General features: G+C 45.3%; 1 protein-coding gene across 1 annotated transcript in view; it reads right to left on the bottom strand.

Annotated features, from left to right (window-relative positions):
• The window catches only part of SNAP25 (synaptosome associated protein 25), a 98,786-nt gene that overhangs the window by 30,725 nt on the left and 45,955 nt on the right, over positions 1-22,106 (bottom strand). Inside the window, exons 2-3 of the mRNA XM_024218343.3 lie at positions 10,430-10,565; positions 8,253-8,294 (exon numbers count right to left, since the gene is read on the bottom strand). Coding sequence (XP_024074111.1) covers positions 8,253-8,294; positions 10,430-10,501 — 114 coding nt within the window. The 5' untranslated portion in view covers positions 10,502-10,565. The remainder of the gene's footprint in view (positions 1-8,252; positions 8,295-10,429; positions 10,566-22,106) is intronic.

Here is a 22,106-nt window from a genome sequence, read left to right as displayed (position 1 = left end):
ATTATTCAGTACTGCTAAGCTCCAGCATTTTAAGTACTAATAAAGTAGTCTTTTCATAAAGGTGCTCGTTCAGCAAAGATTTTAAACACGTGCTTAACTTTAAGCATGTGAGTCAACCCATTGCTTAAAGTGAGGCGCATGCTTAAATGCTTTGCTGGATCTATTTCCTGATTAGAAAACTACAATCTGGAGTGGCGTATGATTTTAAAATCTATGGGTCAAATTCTGCTCTTGGATATATCATTATAAACCTGGCATAACTTCAATGAAATCAGTGTAACCAAGAGCAGAATTTGACCCCGTCAGTGACTATGACATATGCTACCCTCAATCTTTTGTAATGTTAACAATAGTTTCTTATTACAGTCGGATTCAAAGCCCATTGAAGTCAATGGAAAGACTCCCATTGACGTTTCCACACCTTCCACTTTGAAGGTGAAATGCATTGGTATATAACGGCTAAGTATTATCATTATATGGCTTAATTTCCCAAGGAGGGAATGAAACTGGGAAGGACAATGTAAAACTACTCAAAAGCCCCATCAATCATTTCAGAAACAGAATGATCCTGATTCTTCCTTGCTTTGCACCTTGTGCAGACATTCACACCTGTGCTAAGTGGCTGCAAAATGCACCTTTTCTGATATAGTGGAAGTCTACACACACTTCTCCTTTGCACAGGTGCAAAGGACAACATAAGATGCCAGGCACTGAGGAAATCTAGCCCAGAAAATATATCAGATAGTGAATCAGAAATACAGCAAATGTTTTCCATACATTTCAGTAGGTACATTGAAAAATAAATATATGCTTGATCATGACCAAATACTATAGCAGACATAAACACCCAGTTAAATAAAGAATTCTACTTCAATCAATATGGCTTATAGACTTTGTTCTGAATAAATTAATGCAAACAATTATCTACCAGGACAGGCTGACATTGCTAGCAGTTCGCAAAGACACTAAAGAAAAGTGTCAATACCCTAAAGACAAAAGTCTGGCTAACAAAGCATTTTGTAGCATTATAGTATATTTCCTCAGCCCCTTTTTCGAGTTACCAGTAGCTCTATGCAGTGCAGTGTTGTCTCTCTAGGTCTGAGTAAAGCAATTAATCCATTCTCTCACTACTGGAATTCACCTGATAGTCCAGAACATCAGCTGGTGTAAATCAATGTAGTTCTACTGAAGTCTGTGGGCTGGATCCTCAGCTGGCAGAAACAGATATAGCTCCAGTGACTTCAAGGCAGCAATGCCAACTTACACCACCGAAGGATTTGGCCCTGCACACTGACAATTGACACCAAAATTCACCTATTCCAAGGCCAGAGGGACCGTTGTGATCATCTAGTTTGACCTCCTGTGTAACACAGGCCAGAGAAGTTCTCCAAAATAACTCCTCGAGTAGATCTTTTAGAAAAACATCCAATTTTGAGTTAAAAATAGTCAGTGGTGGAGAATCCACCATGAACCTTGGTAAGTTGCTCCAGTGGTTAATTACTCATCATCAAAAATGTACACCTTATTTCTAGTCTGGATTTGTCTAGCTTCAGCTTCCAGCCACTGGATCATGTTAGACCTTTCTTTTGATAGACTGAGGAGCCCATTATTCAATATTTGTTCCCCATGTAGGTACTTTTAGGCTGTAATCAAGTCACTTCCCTTAACCTTCTCTTTGTTAAGCTAAATAGATTGAGCTCCTTGAGTCTATTGCTACAAGGCATGCTATATAATCTTTTAGGATCCAGCTTCATTTTTTGGCAGATAATTTGCTTCCACAGCAGTGCCGTAACAAGGGCGAGGTGAGTGAGGCACTTGTCTCGGGCGCACAAAACGGAGGGGCGCAGCTCTACTGCCCAAGCGGGACAGAGAGGAAAAAAAAAAGCCGTGATCGGCGGTGGGTCCCTGAGTCCACCTCGGAAGGAAGGACCTGCTGCCGAATTGCTGCTACCGCTTCATTCATTCTTTGGCGGCAATTCGGCGGTGGGTCCTTCTCTCCGAGAGGGACTCAGGGACCCGCCGCCGAATTGCCACTGAAGAGCCTGGAGCCAGCCCTTGCCTCGGGCGCAAAAATTCCTTGTTACGGCTCTGTTCCACAGAGATACATTAACTAAGTAATATTCTTTCTTGACTAGGGGCCCAGTCCAAAGCCCAGTGAAATCAAAGGGATTCTTGCAATGGACTTCAATGGCCTTTGGACCAGGTCCTACATTGTCCAAAACATTATTTTATGTGGTGCTTGTTAGGCTACCATTGAGGAACATTCAGAATGAAAGAGCGATATTATGGGGAAACATTTCCCTATTACAGATGAAGGCATGTTAATGTATATGAAAATCAGTTAAAATAGTGACCCTACATTAAACTTCCAGCTTGAAATGGCATCACAGGATTATTCAATGAAACATTTATACCCTACAGTTTCCATTCTGAAATGTCAATGAGCTTAAATGTAAAACCAAATCTTATAATAACATGAGAAAATAGCCCCATTTGGTTTGGGGTTTACAAAGCAGCTCTTATGTCTGCATAAGAAAAGCCTGGTGAGAGTCCTTGGTTTAAGTTTAGAGGCGAGAGCAACAAGGGTGGTGTCGTGGTGGGCGTCTGATGAGGTAAATGAGGCTTTCTTCGGACAACTAACAGAAGTTTCCAGATCACAGGCCCTGGTTCTCATGGGGGACTTCAATCACCTGGACATCTGCTGGGAGAGCAATACAGCAGTGCACAGACAATCCAGGAAGTTTTTAGAGAGTGTTGGGGACAACTTCCTGGTGCACGTGCTGGAGGAACCAGCTAGGGCCGTGCTCCTCTTGACCTGCTGCTCACAAACACGGAAGAATTGGTAGGGAAAGTAGAAGTGGGTGGAATCTGGGCAGCAGTGACCATGACATGATCATGGCAAAAGGAAGAAAGAAGAGCATCAGAATACAGACCCTGGCCTATAGAAAAGCAGACTTTGACTCCCTCAGGGAACTGATGGGCAGGATCCCCTTGGAGGCTAATATGAGAGGGAAAGGAGTCCAGGAGAGCTGGCTGTATTTTAAAGAAGCCTTATTGAGGGCACAGGAATAAACCATCCCGATGTGCAGAAAGAATAGCAGATATGGCAGGCGACCAGCTTGGCTTAACAGAGAAATCTTCGGTGAGCTTAGACACAAAAAGGAAGCTTACAAGAAGTGGAAACTTGGACAGACAACTAGGGAGGAATATAAAAATATTGCTCAAGCATGCAGGGGTGTAATCAGGAAGGCCAAAGTACAATTGGAATTGCAGCTAGCAAGGGATGTGAAGGGTAGCAATAAGAGTTTCTACAAGTACGTTAGCAACAAGAAGGAGGTCAGGGGAAGTGTGGGACTCTTACTGAATGGGGGAGGCAACCTAGTGACAGATGATGTGGAAAAAGCTGAAGTACTCAATGCTTTTTTTGCCTCGGTCTTCACAGACAAGGTCTGGTCCCAGACTGCTGCACTGGGCAGCACTGTATGGGGAGGAGGTGAGCAGCCCTCAGTGGTGAAAGAAAAGGTTAAGGACTATTTAGAAAAGCTGGACATGCACAAGTCCATGGGGCTGGATGCAATGCATCTGAGGGTGCTGAGGGAGTTGGCTGATGTGATTACAGAGCCATTGGCCATTAACTTTGAAAACTCATGGCGATCGGGGGAGGTCCCGGACAATTGGAAAAAGGCAAATATAGTGCCCATCTTTAAAAAAGGGAAGAAGGAGAATCCGCGGAACTACAGACCAGTCAGCCTCACCTCTGTCCCTGGAAAAATCATGGAACAGGTCCTCAAGGAATCCACTTTGAAGCATTTGGATGAGAGGAAGGTGATCAGGAATAGTCAACATGGATTCACCAAGGGCAAGTCATACCTGATCAACCTGATGGCCTTCTATGATGAGATAACTGGCTCTGTGGATATGGGGAAAGCGGTGGACGTGATATACCTTGACTTTAGAAAAGCTTTCGATATGGTCTCCCACAGTATTCTTGCCAGCAAGATAAAAAAAGTATGGATTGGATGAATGGACTATAAGGTGAATAGAAAGCTGGCTAGATCGTCGGGCTCAACGGGTAGTGATCCAGGGCTCAATGTCTAGTTGGCAGCCAGTATCAAGCGGGGTGCCCCAGGGGTCGGTCCTAGGGCCAGTTTTGTTCAACATCTTCATTAATGATCTGGATGATGGGATGGATTACACCCTCTGCAAGTTTGCAGATGACACTAAACTGGGATGAGAGGTAGATAAGCTGGAGGGTAGGGATAGGGTCCAGAGTGACCTAGACAAATTGGAGGATTGGGCTAAAAGAAATCTGATGAGGTTCAACAAGGACAAGAGACCTGCACTTAAGATGGAAGAATCCCATGCACTGCTACAGGCTGGGGACCGATTGGCTAAGCAGCAGTTCTGCAGAAAAGGATCTGGGGATTACAGTGGACAAGAAGCTGGATATAAGTCAACAGTTTGTCCTTGTTGTAAGAAGGCTAACGGCATATTGGGCTGCATTAGTAGAAGCATTGCCAGCAGATCGAGGGAAGTGATTATTCCCCTCTATTCGGCGCTGGTGAGGCCACATCTGGAGTATTGCATCCAGTTTTGGGCCCCCCAGTACAGAAAGGATGTGGATAAATTGGAGAGTCCAAAGGAGGACAGCGAAAATGATCAGGGGGCTGGGGCACATGACACAAGGAGAGGCTGAGGGAACTGGGGTTATTTAGTCTGCAGAAGAGAAGAGTGAGGGGGGATTTGATAGCAGCCTTCAACTACCTGAAGGGGGGTTCAAAGAGGATGGGGCTCAGCTGTTCTCAGTGGTGGCAGATGGCCGATCAAGAAGCAATGGTCTCAAGTTGCAGTGGGGGAGGTCTAGGTTGGATATTAGGAAAAACTATTTCACTAGGAGGGTGGTGAAGCACTGGAATGGGTTACCTAGGGAGGTGGTGGAATCTCCATCCTTAGAGGGTTTTAAGACCTGGCTTGCCAAAGCCCTGGCTGGGATAATTTAGTTGGGGTTGGCCCTGCTTTGAGCAGGGGATTGGACTAGATGACCTCCTGAGGTCTCTTCCAACCCTGATATTCTATGATAAGCTGCTCGGCACTTTCTTCCTGGGATTTCTGCAGTACTGATCTTGTTGATTTATTTCCCCCCTCTATTTTATAGCTAGAAACCATCTCCCCCCTCCCCTATAATAATAATTGATTTTCTCTAAAGGCCAAGCTGGTTTCATATGGAAACCATGGAAGAAACATTGCCTTTTCCCTACTGGGTTATTCTGTATTTAATTATTTAATCAGCCCAGGGGTGAAAAGTGGGAACTGGAAAACATGAAGGATTGTTGGCTCCAAATTGTGCATGACTATAGCTTAGTCCCAGTCCTTCTGCCCCAATTCATTGCTTTTTGGGGGCACAAACCCTGCACAGAAGCACTATAAAATATATAAATCTATAGCACATTCTTACAACAATGGAGTGTCTCAAACTTAGCTCAAATAATCGCTGATTGTTAGATATACTACACGTTCTGTGGGTATTGTCAGTGTCCAATTCATATCATGAACGAGACTTTATAATCTGCTCTGCCAGAGGGTAGCTGCACTGCCCCAGGAACAGACACAGAATGAATGGCATCTCAGAGTCACTCACAGTCCCCTTCCTGCTTCTGCCGTTGCTCCAGGGTGGGTAGCAATCTGCTCCTGGCAAAGAGCGTTATAAAATATAGACCAGTAACACCCTTCTTTCTGTTTCGCCTTTGCGCATCTCCCCTGACAGGTGCATTCTGTGCTTGCCACTCCTTGCCCATCTACACAGGGAGTGGATGGGAGTGGCATCCAAACAGAGGTTGTTATCTATGTCCCATGCTGCAATGTGGATAGCCCATGCAAGGCAGTAAGGGAATGCCCTGCACCCCTACAGGGTATCGGAAGGGCAAGTCTCAGTCCCTGGTATCTAGAATACTACTTAGAATTACTAAGATAATAAGTTCTCTGGGGCAAGTAGTGTCTTCTTGTTACTTGTTTATACAATGCCTAGCACAGTGGGGCCATGACTGGGGCCCTCAGGTGCTACCATAACACAAATAAAGTATATTACTACTACTACAAAAATATAGATGGATTTATTTTCCTAAATAAGAATATCAGATTTATCATACCAATAGAATATAATCAAGAATCTTCCACTGAATGCTATAATTTGTTTTTCATTCCTAAACACTAGACAAGTTCAACGAAGCAAGTTGAATCCAATTCTAATTGGATTTTTGTCTCTTATTAAATCAGAGTAGTGCAAGTTTGAGTTCAAATGCACGTGCCCTACATCTATTCAACTTAGCTTGCTAAAATACTGCAATATCTTAAAAATATCTGGAAATGGGGTCAGAGTAACCAACCAACTGTTAGGAAATCTGAAAGGCCTTCTGTAGTCACCTTAATGGAAATGATGCTCAGATCACTGTGAGAGATTTCTCCTGATGTTTCAGACTAACCAGTGCTATATTTAGAAAATTCTTTGACTGAATGGGACGCTCCTGTGATCTGCTGAGCTCTTCCCAGGAAGTGCTGGGCTCCTATATGGTCTGATCAGCAAACTCAATAATCCCAGTCTTCTTCTCATGGAGATCAATTACTACTATTTAATATTTTCATTCCAGTGGCATTCACAATAGGCTAGTCCACACATGCAGGAAGATACAGTCAGCGGATAGGTCACTGGATTGGGATTCAAGAGACACAGATATGATACTGACTGACTGGGACAAATCACTTGCTATCTCTGCGTCCTTTGTCTGTCTCGGCTATTTAAGCTCTTTGGGGCAGGCCCTGTCTGTTATTCTGTGTTTGTGAGACCCGTTTCAGTGGAGTAGAAAGGTTGGAAATAAGAATGGAGAGGCTCAGGGGTAGAACTAGAGAAGAGGAAGGCGAGGGATTGATTGCATAAGGCATGTTCACTGAGTGAAGTGGCGGAGGGAGGAGGTGGTAGAGGGACAGGTAGATGGGTTACGGTGGGGTTGTTTCAGGATAGGGGAGAGAAAAGCATTCTTGAATTGTGAGGGAACAAGCCGAGAGAGAGAGAGAGAGAGAGAGATGAAGTAGGTAGGAGGAGAATTATAGCTGTTGTGATTACTGATCAGTAGATGTAGGACTTCACAATACAAGGCCCAACTCCATTTGAGCTGGAGTTAAAGGCAAACCACCACTGATTTCAATGAGGGTAGGAAATGAAGGCTAGGGCTTATGCCAGTTTATAAACGTGTGACTCAAGGCTATTTCCCTCCCTTTGTGTTTGCTTGGAACTCCCATTGTTGTCGATGCAAAACAGGCACGAGGCTCGAAGGTGCCCTGCAAAGTCAAGGTTGATGACTTATTAAATGTCTGAGGGCCATAAACAAAGTCTAACAGCCTTGTTTGAAATCATAGGTCAGTTGACCAGGGGACCTGATAGCTGATTGATGGCATGAATCCAATGTCCCAGATTACCGAAACCTCCACCGCGATTAGGGTGAATCGGCACCCGACTGAACTACCTTCTCCCTCCCAGAAGGGCCCCACCTGGTGAGGACTGAGGCATATTAGCAGGGTAGACTGAGCAAGCCTCCACTACCACTCCCAGTGCTGTGGATGATCAGAGGCCTTCTGTCTCCAGGGCTCTCAATCTGCCATCTTTCACGAACCCTAACACCCCCTATTAACAACGTTCTAAGAGAAGATGAAGAAGCATCGCCTAGATTCTGCGGTGACTGGGGCTCTATAAAGACCCGAAATGGATGAACAGATGGATAAGGAGCCAATCACAATACTGTATTTCTCCCCATTGACTTCTGTGGAGTTTATCGGCTCCCTGCAGCTCGATGCCAGTGTGTGTGTATCGGGCCCATGATGACCGACCAGAGGTCATGTACAAAGGGTGTTTCATTGCTTTACCTTGAATATTTCAATTCAACCAAAATTAAAATATGGACCGAATACAGTTCCCCATTAACTAGAGTAGCTAGCCTGCAGTTCAGTTGAGTCTTTCGACTGCTTGATCAGCTTTATTAATGGCTGTACCACATCTGGTCTGGACTAATTCCCAGGAACACTGGGCAAGCAATTGGCTGTTTTCTCACCTTTCGAAAGTGCCCCATTTTAGATGGTCACAAAAACGTATGGAGATGCCCTTGGTATGTGAAGTATTGGCAGGTGGCTCAGGCATTTGCTTGTGTCGGGCTTTCCCATACCTCTATCTACAAAGGAAAGGAGGGTAAAGTGTAAGTCCTTACCTCTTCAACAAGCTGCAGCATACGACGGGTGCTTTCAAGTGACTGGGGGGAAAAAAGGGAGAAAAGCAAGTTAGATCTGGCAAATGCCGTTTCCGTCACTAGTGTGCAGGCGTGTATAAACGCTATGAATAGCCTCATACAGAAGTCTTTGAGTGCTTCTTTCCCCACCCTCTAATAGCCAGATTACAGCTATCCCAGTGTGGGAGTGCTAGGAGGGAAGATGGCGTTTCTCCAGCCACTCTGGCCTGGGAGGTAGCCGGAATTCTGCAGCTAGCACTCTCCAGCAGTAGCACTGCTGACAGTGATGAATGCTCCCAGAAGAGGCGTATAGCCCTAGCCTTGCCCTCCTTCTCCATCTAAAGGTGGGGCCTGGGCTCTGAGACCTTCCGTCCTTGCCAGGTTTCAAAGCCTGGGCTTCAGCCCAAGACCAAACGTCTACACTGCTAGTTTTAGCTCTGCAAGTCTGAGTCAGTTGACCCGGGCCCTGAGTCTCGGTCCTGCAGGTTTTTCTTTTCAGTGTAGACATACTCTTAGATCCTAACTCCGCCTTAACTCACTCAAGTATCGCTCCCATTTTTTCCACCACCAATACCCTGGCAGTTGAGATCAGCTGGAGCACTTGAGCTAACCGACCCTTAGGCAGATGGGTGGTGGGGCATTTTCAAGGAGGGACCCTTGATGCTGGGATTTTTTTTCGTATTCCTGAGCCTGTTGACCTACAAGATATGGTGCTAGACATATGTTTCCCCAAGCGTCTGAAGAAGGTTTAGGCTGGAGTGGGTTAATGGCAGAGGGGCAGAGTTCTTAGTCCTGGTGGGGGGAGTGGATTTTGTTATTTCATTGCATTTTGATCAGTCTAAATAAATAAATACAGAAATAAGCAAGTACAGAACTGGGCCCTAAGAGCCTAATCCAAAACCCACTGACATCAATGGCTCAACACTGGTCTAAGGCCACGCCTATATGTACAGCGCTGCAGCAGCACCAATGCAGCGCGTCTGGTGAAGATGCTCCACGCCGATGTCAGCCTAATAAAACCACCTCCGGGAGTGGCAGAAGCTGTGTCGGTGGGAGAAGCTCTCTTGCCAAGATAGTGCTGTGCACAAGAACACTTACATTGGTTGTGCTGACATAGGCTGTGGTGTAGACATAGCTTAACTCTGCTCCCTCTGAAGTTGGTGAGAGCTTTTCCGCTGACATCAGTGGGAGAAGAGATAGGTCAGCTTAAAGCACTTTGGAAACCTCACCCTTAATATTTTTGGTTTTCATTGAGTTCCCCTTCCCCCCAATCAATCTTTTTTTTCTCCTCCTCAGCAATATGGCAGATTCCACACTAAAGAGTTCAAGGTGGAAGTGCAAACCCTCAAGTTAACAGAGCCATTCAGGTTAACGCCGTTTCAGTATCTGCTCTTCCTCAAATTCATCCCCTGTGCAATGTGCTTGACACATCCTCAACTCTCAGTTATGGGTCTTGCACATAGTCCTCTCCACTGGTTCCATTCACGCTTGGAACCACTGCTACACTATTGTAAAAATCACTTCTGTGGTTTCCAATTAAAATTTCCTAGCTACCTGATTTGATAGTTTTTGCTTACACTTAGGCTTGGCAAATTAGATGAGCCTCCAGAGAAATTAAATGGCAACTTCTCTCCCTAAGATCATTTTATTTGATATTGATCCTAATATCAGAGACAAACTCATCCAAAGATGATCATTATGATGGGCAAAGACTCACACAGATAAACACACATCTGCCATGACTGACCTCTAATGATATCTAATGGTCTAAATGACTCTTGGATAGATAGGGTGGGAGTTTGATACCCAGGCCCAGGGTCCTTGTACCTATCTGCTCCAGAATCACCATGACTCATTTTTTATTCCAAGTTACCCCTTTCCTCTCCTTTCCACAGAGGTCTCAGCCCAAAATGTCTAAGAAAATGGACCTAATTCTGCTGTCACTGACACAGTGTAAATCCACAGTAATTCCATTGACTTCAGTGTATTGATACTAGTGTCAGTGACAGCAGAATTCGGTCCAGTCAAATTACACGAGTGTAAAGCAGAATCAGCTGCGGAAGCACTTTGCTACAGCTGTGCACATTTCTGGATGTAGCCTGTGGGCAGAAAGAAGAACCTCAGGTGTTTCCACCCTCCTCGTTTGCCATTGGTTTTACCTCATCCGCCAGCTGGTCAGCACGCCGCTGCATTTCTTCCAACTCATTGCGCATATCAAGTTCTTCTGCCATTTTAGCTGCGAGTGTGTTTGTCGAGGCTTCAGATCAAGGATTTGTGTTTGTTCTGCCCGTGAGCCTGCAAGACAGCAAATAGGGAACAAATACTGAGGTTAAACTTGCTGCCCTCTGCAGATTTGTGCTTAAATGTCAATCCCGTCAAATGCTTTTATATTAGTGCTCTCGCCAGCAATCTTTCATCAGGGCTGGGGAGTCTTACAAACAGAAGAGTGCTCGTGGATTGTTCAAGGTGATGTTCTATTCCTGGGCTATTAGTCACTCTCTTGTATAGGAGCACAGATGGATCCTCACTGCATTCCCTACAGAGAAATTAATTCATTTGTATTTTCTACCTGGCACACTTCAACTGCCGTTAAGCACCAAACACTTATAAAATGCAGAATCAGAAGGGATGACTTGTAACTAGACATGGGCTCGAGCTGCATTCAAACTTCTCAGAAGTTGAAAGGGTTCAGCTCTAGGGTTTTGCCTCATACTTGCTTGCAAATAAGGGCAAGTCTACACCACAGTGCTACATCGGCGCAGCTATGAAGACGGTGAAGACGCGCTATGCCGACGGGAGAGAGCTCTCCAGTCAGCATAATTACTCCACCTCGGTGAGAAGCGGAAGCCATGTTGGCGGAAGAGTGTCTCCCACCAACATAGTGCCGGTGTGGACAGCATGAAACTTGCAAGGCTTATTGGGGGAGGGGGGACTTTTTCACACCCAGGAGTGAAGTAAGTTATATCGACTTAGGCTGTAGTGTAGACCTGCCGTAGGTATATTTGCCTTTACTTGCCTTTTTGGACAGGGAAGGAGTATATGACAGAGAGCCAGATCCTTAGGTAAGCTGTAAATCTGTGTCATGCCACAGTAGCTTGCAGATAATGGAGCCGGGCTGATTTTCACCAGCTGAGGATTTGGCTCAGAAATCTGAGCCATTCAAAATTACACTGGATACATTTTAAAAAGCCTGGCAGGGGTTTGTACTATATCACCCAGCTGGGTGATTGTCATTGCTTCTAGTGGGGCCAGATTCTGATCTTGATTACTCTTGTCAGAGTCTGATCTTGGTTACTCTTGGGACAGCTCAGTGGTTTGAGCATTGGCCTACTAAACCTAGGGTTATGAGTTCAATCCTTGAGGGGGCCACTTAGGGATCTGGGGCAAAATCAGTACTTGGTCCTGCTAGTGAAGGCAGGGGGCTGGACTCCATGACCTTTCAAGGTTCCTTCCAGTTCTAGGAGATAGGATATCTCCATAATTATAATTTATTGTCTAAATCCAGAGTAAATCCATTGAACTCACCTGTACCTGAGATCAGACCCCCTTCCATTCAATCTAGTTTAGGAAGGTATTAGCTTTTATTATAAACCAAAAGACACAACCTGGCTTCTATTGCTGACTTGAGAAGGAAAGGTGGGGCCTCCTACTACCTCTCAAGTCTGTAGAACATCATCACTATTTTATTTTTCTGCCTGATTCAATCATGACACATTGAAAATTAGAGCTCAGCAAGGGTTTATTGCTCAGAGGAAGCACTAATCCAGCTGGAAGGAAAGGCAGAGGGCTGCAAATAACTGCCATGAAGCACTGGCCATTTTACGCAATTAAATAATATCATAACATAAGGATGGCCATACTGGGTCAGACCAATAGTCCATCTAGACCAGTATCCAATGGCCAGCGCCCGATGCTTCAGAAGAAGTGAACAGAACAGGGCAATTTATTGAGTGATCCATCCCGTCATCCAGTCCCAGTTTCCAGCAATCAAAAATTTAGGGACACCCAGAACATAAGGTTGCATCCCTGACCATCTTGGATAATAGCCATTGGTGGACCTATCCTCCAGGAACTTATCTAATTCTTTTTTGAACTCCATTATTCTTTTGGTCTGCACAACATCCCCTGGCAATGAGTGCCATAAGTTGACTGTGCATTGTGTGACAAAGTATATCCTTGTGTTTGTTTTAAGCCTGCTGCCTATTAGTTTCATTGGGTGAACCCTAGTTCTTGTGTTATGTGAAGGGGTAAATAACACTTCCTTATTCACTTTCTCCATACCATTCATGATTTTATAGACCTCTATCCGTATCTCCCCTCAGTCGTCTCTTTTCTAAACTGAATAATCCCAGTCTTTTTAATCTCTCCTCATATGGAAGCTGTTTCATGCCCCTAATCTTTTTTGTTGCCCGTCTCTGTACTTTTTCCAATTCCAATATATCTTTTTTTGAGATTTGGCGACCATATCTGCACACAGTATTCAAGATGTGGGTGTACCATGGATTTATATAGTGGCATTATGCTATTATCTGTCTTATTATCTATCCCTTTCCTAATGGTTCCTAACATTCTGTTTGCTTTTTTGACTGCTGGTGCACACGGAGTGGATGTTTTCAGAGAACTATCCACGATGACTCCAAGATCTCTTTCTTGAGTACAGCTGCACTGATGTAGCGCTTGAGTGTAGACTTGCCCGTAGTATTTAGACTTCTTGCATTTGTATACAAGCATTATAAAATTTGTCAATATTTAGTTGTCTGCTTTCATGTGATGTAACTGAATGGGACTCTTGTTTGACTGTTTCTTTTCTGTTCCTACCTGTACTTTATCAACTTCTATCTTCTCCTATTTACTTGGATATAGAGTATCCCCTTTAATAAATCCTCTCTGATAGGAGGTGTCTGTCCAAACCGTGTCCCCCTCCGCACCTGTCGGCTTTCCCCCAGCCCTTAGTTTAAAAACTCCTCTACCACCTTTTTAATTTTACATGCCAGCAATGTGGTTCTGTTTAAGTGAAGCCCATTCTTCCTGTATAGGCTCCTCCCTTCTCAAAAGGTTCCTAGTTACTAGTAAACGTAAATTGCTCCTCCATCCCCTTGTCAAGGGATCCGGGATCAAAGGACTGAAGGCTGGAGCCTGGTTAGGAAGGCTCCGGTAGGCTCAGCATACAGCAAGCAGCCCGCACTCTAAACTTCAATCAAGCAGGCACATGGCAAGCAACAAGCACACAGCAACAGACCACAAACTCACCCCAAAGGTCAGACCTTCACACCTTCACCTGCAGAACTCCCTGGCCAAACCCCCGTTTGCTGTTCCTCTCCTCCTTACAACGGCAAGGCAGGACAGAGCAGCTCCTTTCAGTAAACTGTCAAGCAAGAACCACCTTGGGGACCGATTTTTGCCCTGGCTTTACACCCTATGCCACTCAAATGGAAAAGATGAGTCAGGGCAGCCTTTGGCCCTAAGAGTTTGACAGCCAATAAATGATAGCATCTGTCTATAAAAACTAGCCATTATGTATTTAAGATGGGCTCAGGCCTCGCTCAGACAATACTCTCACTGAAGCCAATAGGGGTACAGACTAAGGACGGCAGGAGTGGGCCATAAGGCCCCAGATCACAGCGTCTGCAAACAGGGGTGCTCCAGGGAGCACAGGAGTGAATGGGAGGCTCACCCCCTTCCCAGGCCATGAGCCTGTGCTAGAAATGCACCTTTTAAGCTGCTGAGGAGAGGAAATGTTCCTGCTTGATTCACAGAGTCATGGATAGGTCCCCCAGTGCAAACTCCTCCAAGCTCACACAGACTGAGCCCCTGCAGTGCACATGGGGGCACAGAAGCCTCCCCTGGGGGGCTCCCTGCCTGCTGCCCTCCACTCAGAAGAAGCACACCATTTCCTCTGCACTGAGTGGAGAGGGCCAGCATTTGCTTCAGCTATAGGGGACAACAGCCAGGCAGGTGCACGAATTAGCATTGGGTGGAAGGAGCTCTGCACAACAATAGCAGTGCCCCATGGAGAGCAACACTGGTGTTTGCTTTGCTAACACATGTCAATTAATTAAAGCCGAACAAAAGGCCATTGGCTAGAGGCTGACACAACTGTTGGCTCCCATTTCAGCAGAACGCAACAAACCAACCACCCAAAACTGCCTAAGTAGCAAGCAGCCAATATATGGCAGTGAGTTAAACTCTGGTTTGGATTAAACGTCCTTTCATATTAATCTATCTAGTCCTTCCCCCTCCCTCCCGCTTCTTTCCCAGTGATTATTCTGCAATGGGACGACCTTTCCTCTGCATAAATCAGCTTCCACTGAGCCAGGAGCCATAGGTTTCCAGGGATCAGAAGGCCAAGGATATTTGCTGCTGAATTAAGCTCTATCTGCTTACGAATATGTAAGAAAATCAGACAGCTGCTTACGTATCCTCTGCAGCTTCTACAAAGGATTGTTGTTATATAAGGGGGGAAATGTATGACCTTCATGCTTGTACATTAGCTATGCTCTCACTTGAGGCTGTCTTGCTTTCTTTTCATCCTAAGGCAGGAAGAAATCCATCTCAAAGAGGAGACTGAAAAGCCAGCCCCCAAGCAACTGGCACAGCGTTCTGTTTACATCAATCTCAAACAGTGAACACATCGCAACATCCCTGTCTGAGGGAGGCTAACATCCTGTGATGGGTCACATAAAATGTAGACGTTTCCAATATATCCCGGAGTAGCGGCTGGGTGGGCAGTGCCACCTGGTGTTTTGGATGGTTGGGCAATTCACACCAGCATTAAGGCTCGACTGCAAGAAATTCATCCGTGGGCCCAGCTGATGCAAATGCCTGGCTTAATGGCATGGTGAATATTCAGTTTGACAGCAGACATTTTTGGGATGCTCGCTGTCAGCAGTAAACAGGTTTCACCAAAAAAAAAATAGAGAGCACTCTACGGATTAGGAGCTCCATGGCAGAGACGCATCAGGGATCCTTCTGCTTCCAAAGAAGACCTCTGTGAGAGTGACTAAAGCAATCCTGGTGTTCTTGTAGGGGCCAATCCAGCCCCAGCCCACACAGGTTCTCCTGGAGGCAGAACCACTGTGATTCCACTACACTGGCTTTGGATGGGCTGTGTGCCTAGAGTGAAGTGCCCTGAGGAGTCACTCCCTGAACAGCCACGTGCAGGGATTATGTGGGAGTGAGGAAGACAGGCAAGTGGTCAGAGGAAGTTGAAGTATCCTCCATAAAACATCTGCTCTGTAGCCCAAGTGGAGGACTCCTTGTCTATGTCTACACTACCGCGATAAATCGACCTACGCTACGCAACTCTAGCTACGTGAATAACATAGCTGGGGTCGACGTACCTTAGGTCGAGTTACCGCAGGGTCTACACCGCAGGGGGTCAACATGAGAAAATCTCCCATCAACTTACTTTACTCTTCTTGTCGGGGGTAGAGTACAGGGGTCGACTGGAGAGCGATCTGCAGTCGATTTGGCGGGTCTTTACTAGACCCACTAAATCGACCGCCGGTGGCTCGATCTCAGAGCGTTGATCCCGGCTGTAGTGTAGACCTGCCCCTTAACTCCTTCCTCACCATGTACCTAGGGCACAGCTCACTGTTTGGCTTGGCACTAAAGCTGGTCAGAGAATGGAACTTCCATTCCACGGGAAATTCCAACATGTCAAAATTTGGTTTTGTCCCAAATCAGAACAAGCCGCCAAAATTCTGAAATTTTCCATGGAATGAACATTCCAATTCAGGACCATTGAATTTGTTGTGTTTTGAAACGGCGAACCCATCATATGGAAATGCTGTAATATAATGTAAAATATTAAATGCTATAGATATTCAATATATACGAATATAAAATATTAATTTTAATACTGTATTATATGATGTAAAAAAGTCTAAATGAATCAGAATGACAGTCGAAATGAAATGTTTCAGCATTACAGGAATGAAATGAGAAAGTTAGAATGATTTATTTTTACTCTTCCCATAGACAGTTTCATTGAAATCAAGGTTCCTGCTAAATATTTAGATTGCGATGAAACTGAATTTTCTAGTGGAAAACTGTTCCGTCAAAAATTTCCCAACAAGCTCTACTTGACACCAAAGATCTGACCTAAAGCCACTGAAGTCAATGGGCCATGAGATCAGGCCCAAACACCTGTATAACAATCAGGGGTACAAAAGCCAGAATGTGTTTCTGGGATTTTCAGTGCCACAAGGGGCTTGGAATAGGGTTTCTCTACCTGGTCTGTTGGCCCTAGTAATGACCTGAACATGGACTGGAAGCTTCTCTCTCCATTGTGTGGGGATCTCAGTATGGATCGATGCAATACGGGAACCTGGGGAAGAACCAATTCTCACTTACAGCCCCTCATTATTTTTTCTGCCTCATTTACTCAGCTGCTATACAGCTGTGTAAAATTCTTTACAAACTTGGGGCCAGGTCCTCAGTTGGTGTAAGCTGGCTTGGTTCTGTGCCTGGTGAGAAAAAGGTGGGGCCTTGGTATGTCATGGTCCTGGCGCCCCACTCCTCCCATTTTACTTTATTTACACAGATGTTTTAGGGTTCCTTAGTAGAACTGTATCTTATTCCTTCTCCCCCCCACCCGACCCCATCAGCCCTAGTTCCATTGATTTCAGGGGAGCGATGCCAATGTACATTCGCTGACTATCTGCCCCACGGTTTGTTTCAGCATTTTCAAATACCTCACCCTGTCGGAGCAAGAAGCTAGGTAATGCAGGGAGAGCCTTCCCTCCTGAGTAAGGGCACTGCACCCTCAATGCATATTACTTTCGAGACATATACTGTTCTTTACAGCTCTTTGTGGCTTGTCTCCAGCTGGCTTGCTGCCAACCAGCTTTGGCGAATCGTTATCCCATGACATTGTGAACATCAGTGGGCTCTTGTGCTTTTTCAGTGGCGGGCACTGGATCTCAGAGCTTTGCTTACTCTAGGATTCCTCCTCTAGAATTTCTCATCATTGCTAACAGTGTTAGCTCTGGGGGGAGCACTAGTGGAGACAAGGAGCTGGGAATTCTAGCACCATGTTGTCTATACCGGCTCTTAAGTGACCCAGTGCTTAAAATACTCGCAGCTGCCTGCATCTTGGTCTACACTAGCATTGGTGGAGTTGCAAGAGTGAATTTTAAGGAGGGAAAAGGTTAATTTAGACACAGCCTAGGAAGGGATATGATTTGAACGTTCATATGAGTGGGTGAAGAAGAAACTAGAATCTGCTCTCTACCTATTTGGTGCAAGGGGATAAGGGATGGTCTAGGTAATACTTAGTCCTGTCTCAGCATGGGGGGACTGGACTAGATGACCTATCAAGATCCCTTCCAGTGCTACATTGCTATGATTGGCATTGTGTTCCTAGCATGGGAGATGCTAGATAAATAAGATGATGCAATGCTAATATGGGACCAGTTTTAAACCTCTGAGCATACCCAGTGTAAACTAGGTGGTAAATGAAGCCTGAACAGACTGATGTTGAGCTGAGTTCTTGGGCAATTAATAAAAAAATAATGATACTGTTTATGAATCACCATAATTTCTAAACATTGCACAGGTAAATTAGTTCTCCAGTAGATATCTCTCCCCCCAACCTGGCTCTTGATTACAGCACTTAATGATCACGCATGAGCAGTAAGTTTGGACGGTGATGAGAAGTAGAAAGATATGGAGCCCTTGGGACTTACCCTTAGAATTATAGTTTCTGATTCATAAATCCCACCGTGTTTACATTTAGGGATAGATTCATCCCATTTTACATCAGCCTAGAAAATGTCAGAGGTTATAACTGCAGAGGTGTTTTGTTGCAAATGATTAAACTTGACAGGTTGATTGAAACTGTTTTTTTGTTGTAAAGCACTTAGAATGGATTGAGAAACACCACAAAGCCCTCTTACAGACAAGCCATTTTACATCATGTTTTAGTCATAAACACGAGTGCCCTACTGCGGTGCTGATTCAACTTCATTTATAGAAAACCATGCCCAGTAATCAATACAGGTTACTCATAGGCACACAATATGGTACGTAATTTGTCTAGATGCAGGCTGAAATTGTATCTTGATTATCACTTCAAAAGTTTTTTTCTCTTACTTAATTGGCCTCTCAGAGTTGGTAAGACAACTCCCACCTGTTCATGCTCTCTGTATGTGTGTATATATATCTCCTCAATATATGTTCCATTCTATGCATCCGAAGAAGTGGGCTGTAGCCCACGAAAGCTTATGCTCAAATAAATTTGTTAGTCTCTAAGGTGCCACAAGTAGTCCTGTTCTTTTTGCGGATACAGACTAACACAGCTGCTACTCTGAAAGCTGAAATTGTGTAGATTTTGCAGCTGATACTGGTTACTGCCCATATCTTTGCAATAATCTTCCTTAAGCACGGGGGATAGTATACATTGGGGATGGGATCCTTTAGTTAGATACCCAACACCCATTGAAATTCAAAGAGAGTCGGGTGCTTATCCCAGTTTAAGCTAAAATAAACACTGATGCCCCATAAAATCCCTTCAGCTTCATTAGACATTGCAGATTTGATTTATGGAAGCAATTATTCTCCTACAATTTAGATTAATATTTTGCCCCTGATACCAGATGCTGTATTTCCGATACAGAAGAACAGTAGGAAACTGAGGGTTAAAGAGAAAATAATGAAGAAACTTACTGAGGCGAACACATTGTCTACTTCAGTTTGAACGCTGCATTTATTATATTACAGGTAAAGTTCAGATGCAATATAGAATCAGGTAGTTATAATGTTTTATCTATGTGGAGTTATTCTGAAGCTCTAAGTGAACCGTCATATATCCCTGAAGAGGGAGAAATACAATGGGTGACCTTTAAAAGGAAATATTTACTTTACTGGGATGTAAACTCTTCAACACAATAAATATAGGAAAATGAAAATGCAGCAATTTACCATGGCAAAGTCAACACTGCAATAAAGCAACTGTTTCTTTTCAAGCACTCTCACTGCATTAAAGTGCAGATCTATTTTTCCCCCTGGATATTCATAGCTAGAGGATGACTGCATTGGCATATTCTACACAAAGAACATATATATATATATATATATATATAAAAGAGAAGACTGCCAATAACAATTCTTTATATAGAGACTTTTCTTCTGTAGAGTTGGAAGAGCCTTGCAAAGGTGGGCAAGCATTATTATCCCTATTTTACAGAGGGGAAAACTGAAGGACAAAGAGATTGACTGACTTGTCCAAAGTTACAGAGCAAGCCAATGGAGAAGCCCAGAATAGAATCGCCACAAAAATAGGGTTCGAACCAGAGCGCTCACATTCCTCTGTCCCAGCCAGCTCCCATTGCTACCCTCTCAAATGTCACTAGAAAAGCATCGGGGTCGTCAGCGGGCCCCATTTTACACAGGGCTCTGGTTCCCGTTCCGGGACTCACCAGAAGTAACTGCTGCACTTGTGCTTGCTCCCTGATAAATTCCTCCAAGCTCCTCTCTTGCGCTGCTTGCTGGGCTAGCAGGGATTCTCTCTCCAGCTGGTGTGTGTGGGGGGGGGAATCCTATAGGATATCAGGGTTGGAAGGGACCTCAGGAGGTCATCTAGTCCAACCCCCTGCTCAAAGCAGGACCAATCCCCAGACAGATTTTTACCCCAGTTCCCTAAATGGTCCCCTCAAGGATTGAACTCACAACCCTGGGTTTAGCAGGCCAATGCTCAAACCACTGAGCTACGGTTGGAAAGATTGCATGCTCTGTTGCAGCTCCTTCTGCCAGCCCACCAACCGCTGCAGAGTCTGCTCCATCATCTGGGCACCCAGTACTCTCTGAGGCCTCCCCCGTGTGTCTCTCAATTGCCACCACCAGGGCAGTCCAGCTGCCGGACAAGCCTCAGCATACCATGGGGCATGCTTGACAAAGCCCTGACTGAGAAGATTTAGTTGGGGATTGGTCCTGCTTTGAGCAGGGGGGTTGGACTAGATGACCTCCTGAGGTCCCTTCCAACCCTGATATTCTATGATTCTATGATTCCTGCCATCTCCCCACAGAAATTGCACAGACTCCTATGGTTGTACCTTCACCGTATCCTTTTATTTTAAATTCCCTCCTCCATTTCCACAACAACCTCCGTGCAACAGTCTATTTACAGCACCAACGGTGCTTTTTGGCCCTCTCCCCCAGTACCTGAGAGGAACAGATGTCTCCCTTCCATGAGGCCTCTGTGTTTCTGGGCGTAACTAGCCCTAAACCCCTCTCTCCCCTTTTGGGACTTCCTGACTGCCTCTTTATCTGCCTTGGGCTGATGGGCCAATTGGCTCCTTATCCCATTCAGCCAGCCAGCCTGGTTGTCTAATGACCTCCATCAGCTTTCTCCAGGGGAACTGATTAACATCTGAGTGATCAGAGTGCTGGCACACCCATTCGCTCCCTGCACTCAGTCACAGAGGGTGACATACAGGCTGATTGAAGAATACCAGATAAGAAAGAGAAACTGTAGAGAAGTGAAACGATAAAGCAGAGGGATCTTTTCCTCTCCCACTCTGGTGCTGAGTTATGTGTCTGCAGTTTAGTCCCCGCATAGCTGCACATGAGGGGTTTCTATCCTTGGAACAAGGCCGCTGTAAGTTGTTTCACAGGAGCCCCATCTGTGGGGGTTGCTCCAGTGACATGTGGAATTAGCACATCCACCTACCTGCTATGCAATTATTGTCTCCTCTTCAGCTAGCGCTGCCCACTTTTGGAGCTCTGCTGGCTGGCAGGTGGGGAATGCTTTGTACCACTGCCATCCCTCTCAAGGCAGACTTTCTACTGTGAGTGCTGGGTTATACAACAGACGCCGGCATAAACTTGGGGCTAAAATCTAGCCCAGAGACTGTCCACCAACCCCTTGCAAAGAAAGACTGTTTTGGGACTTCAGGAATATGAAGCTGTGGGGAAAAGTCCTTTGGACTCCAGTAGCTCCACACGCTGCTGAGAATGAGCATTCCCCAACCCCCCTTTTCTTATGTCCAGGAGACCCCATTGAGTCAAGGAAGAATAATGCTACTGCATCAGGCTTCACCTTGTAAACCTGTCATTCATTGTCCTCAGTGCTCTGCCCATCTGAATTCCAGCTCAGATAGTGTCTTGAGAACCTTATGCCTGAAAACAGATGCCATGAAAACACGTGCTATTAAATCCAGTGGGTGCTCTTGTAATTCTCCCCCACAGTTTATAATTCTTCACCAGGTTTTAATGTCTGTCTACTTGTAGGTGGCCTAGTGGTAGTGCACTCGGTTTCCAATCTCTCACCTCCCAACAGGAAGGGCCTTTAGTCCAGATCCTATTCCTTGTATGTGGCTTATCCTTGCCTCAGAGTTTTCAACATCCCTTACTAGAGATTTATGCCCTCCCGCAACAAGGGCAGTTGGTAGGGGAGTCAGGCCTTCCCACTCCATTGAGCTCCAACCCAGGGCCCTGTGAGACACAACAGTGTGCCCCAGAGCTGCCTCCCTGGGTCACTTCCTCCCATCCATCTCCCCCAAAGTCTCCCAGTCCAATATAAGATAACAAAAGGAAAGAAAAAACAGTTACATCTTCATCCCCAAATGGTTTCAGCCTCACAGGGAGGCTTTTTCGGTGCCCTTGTTCAGGAGCCCTCAGGGTAGGTAGATAGGTCGGTCGGTCTTCTCCCCTGTTCTGAGCTGAGTGGCTTCCTTTTAAGCTTCCTCTCCAGCTGGAGCATGCTTTGCAAGCCTGGAGGGGCAGAGCTACCTGGGCCCCATTTTGTCCTTTAACCCCTTTGGGCCCAGTGTGGGCTTTGTACACCCCATCACGCTACTCTAGCACTATCCATTTGGTTTATAGAGTGCTTATAGC

This window comes from Terrapene carolina, unplaced genomic scaffold (genome assembly GCF_002925995.2).
Source record: "Terrapene carolina triunguis isolate 2854851 unplaced genomic scaffold, T_m_triunguis-2.0 Scaffold132, whole genome shotgun sequence".
Classification (NCBI taxonomy): domain Eukaryota; kingdom Metazoa; phylum Chordata; order Testudines; family Emydidae; genus Terrapene; species Terrapene triunguis.
Note: the sequence above shows the minus strand (reverse complement) of the source record. Positions and strands in the feature narration are given on the sequence as shown.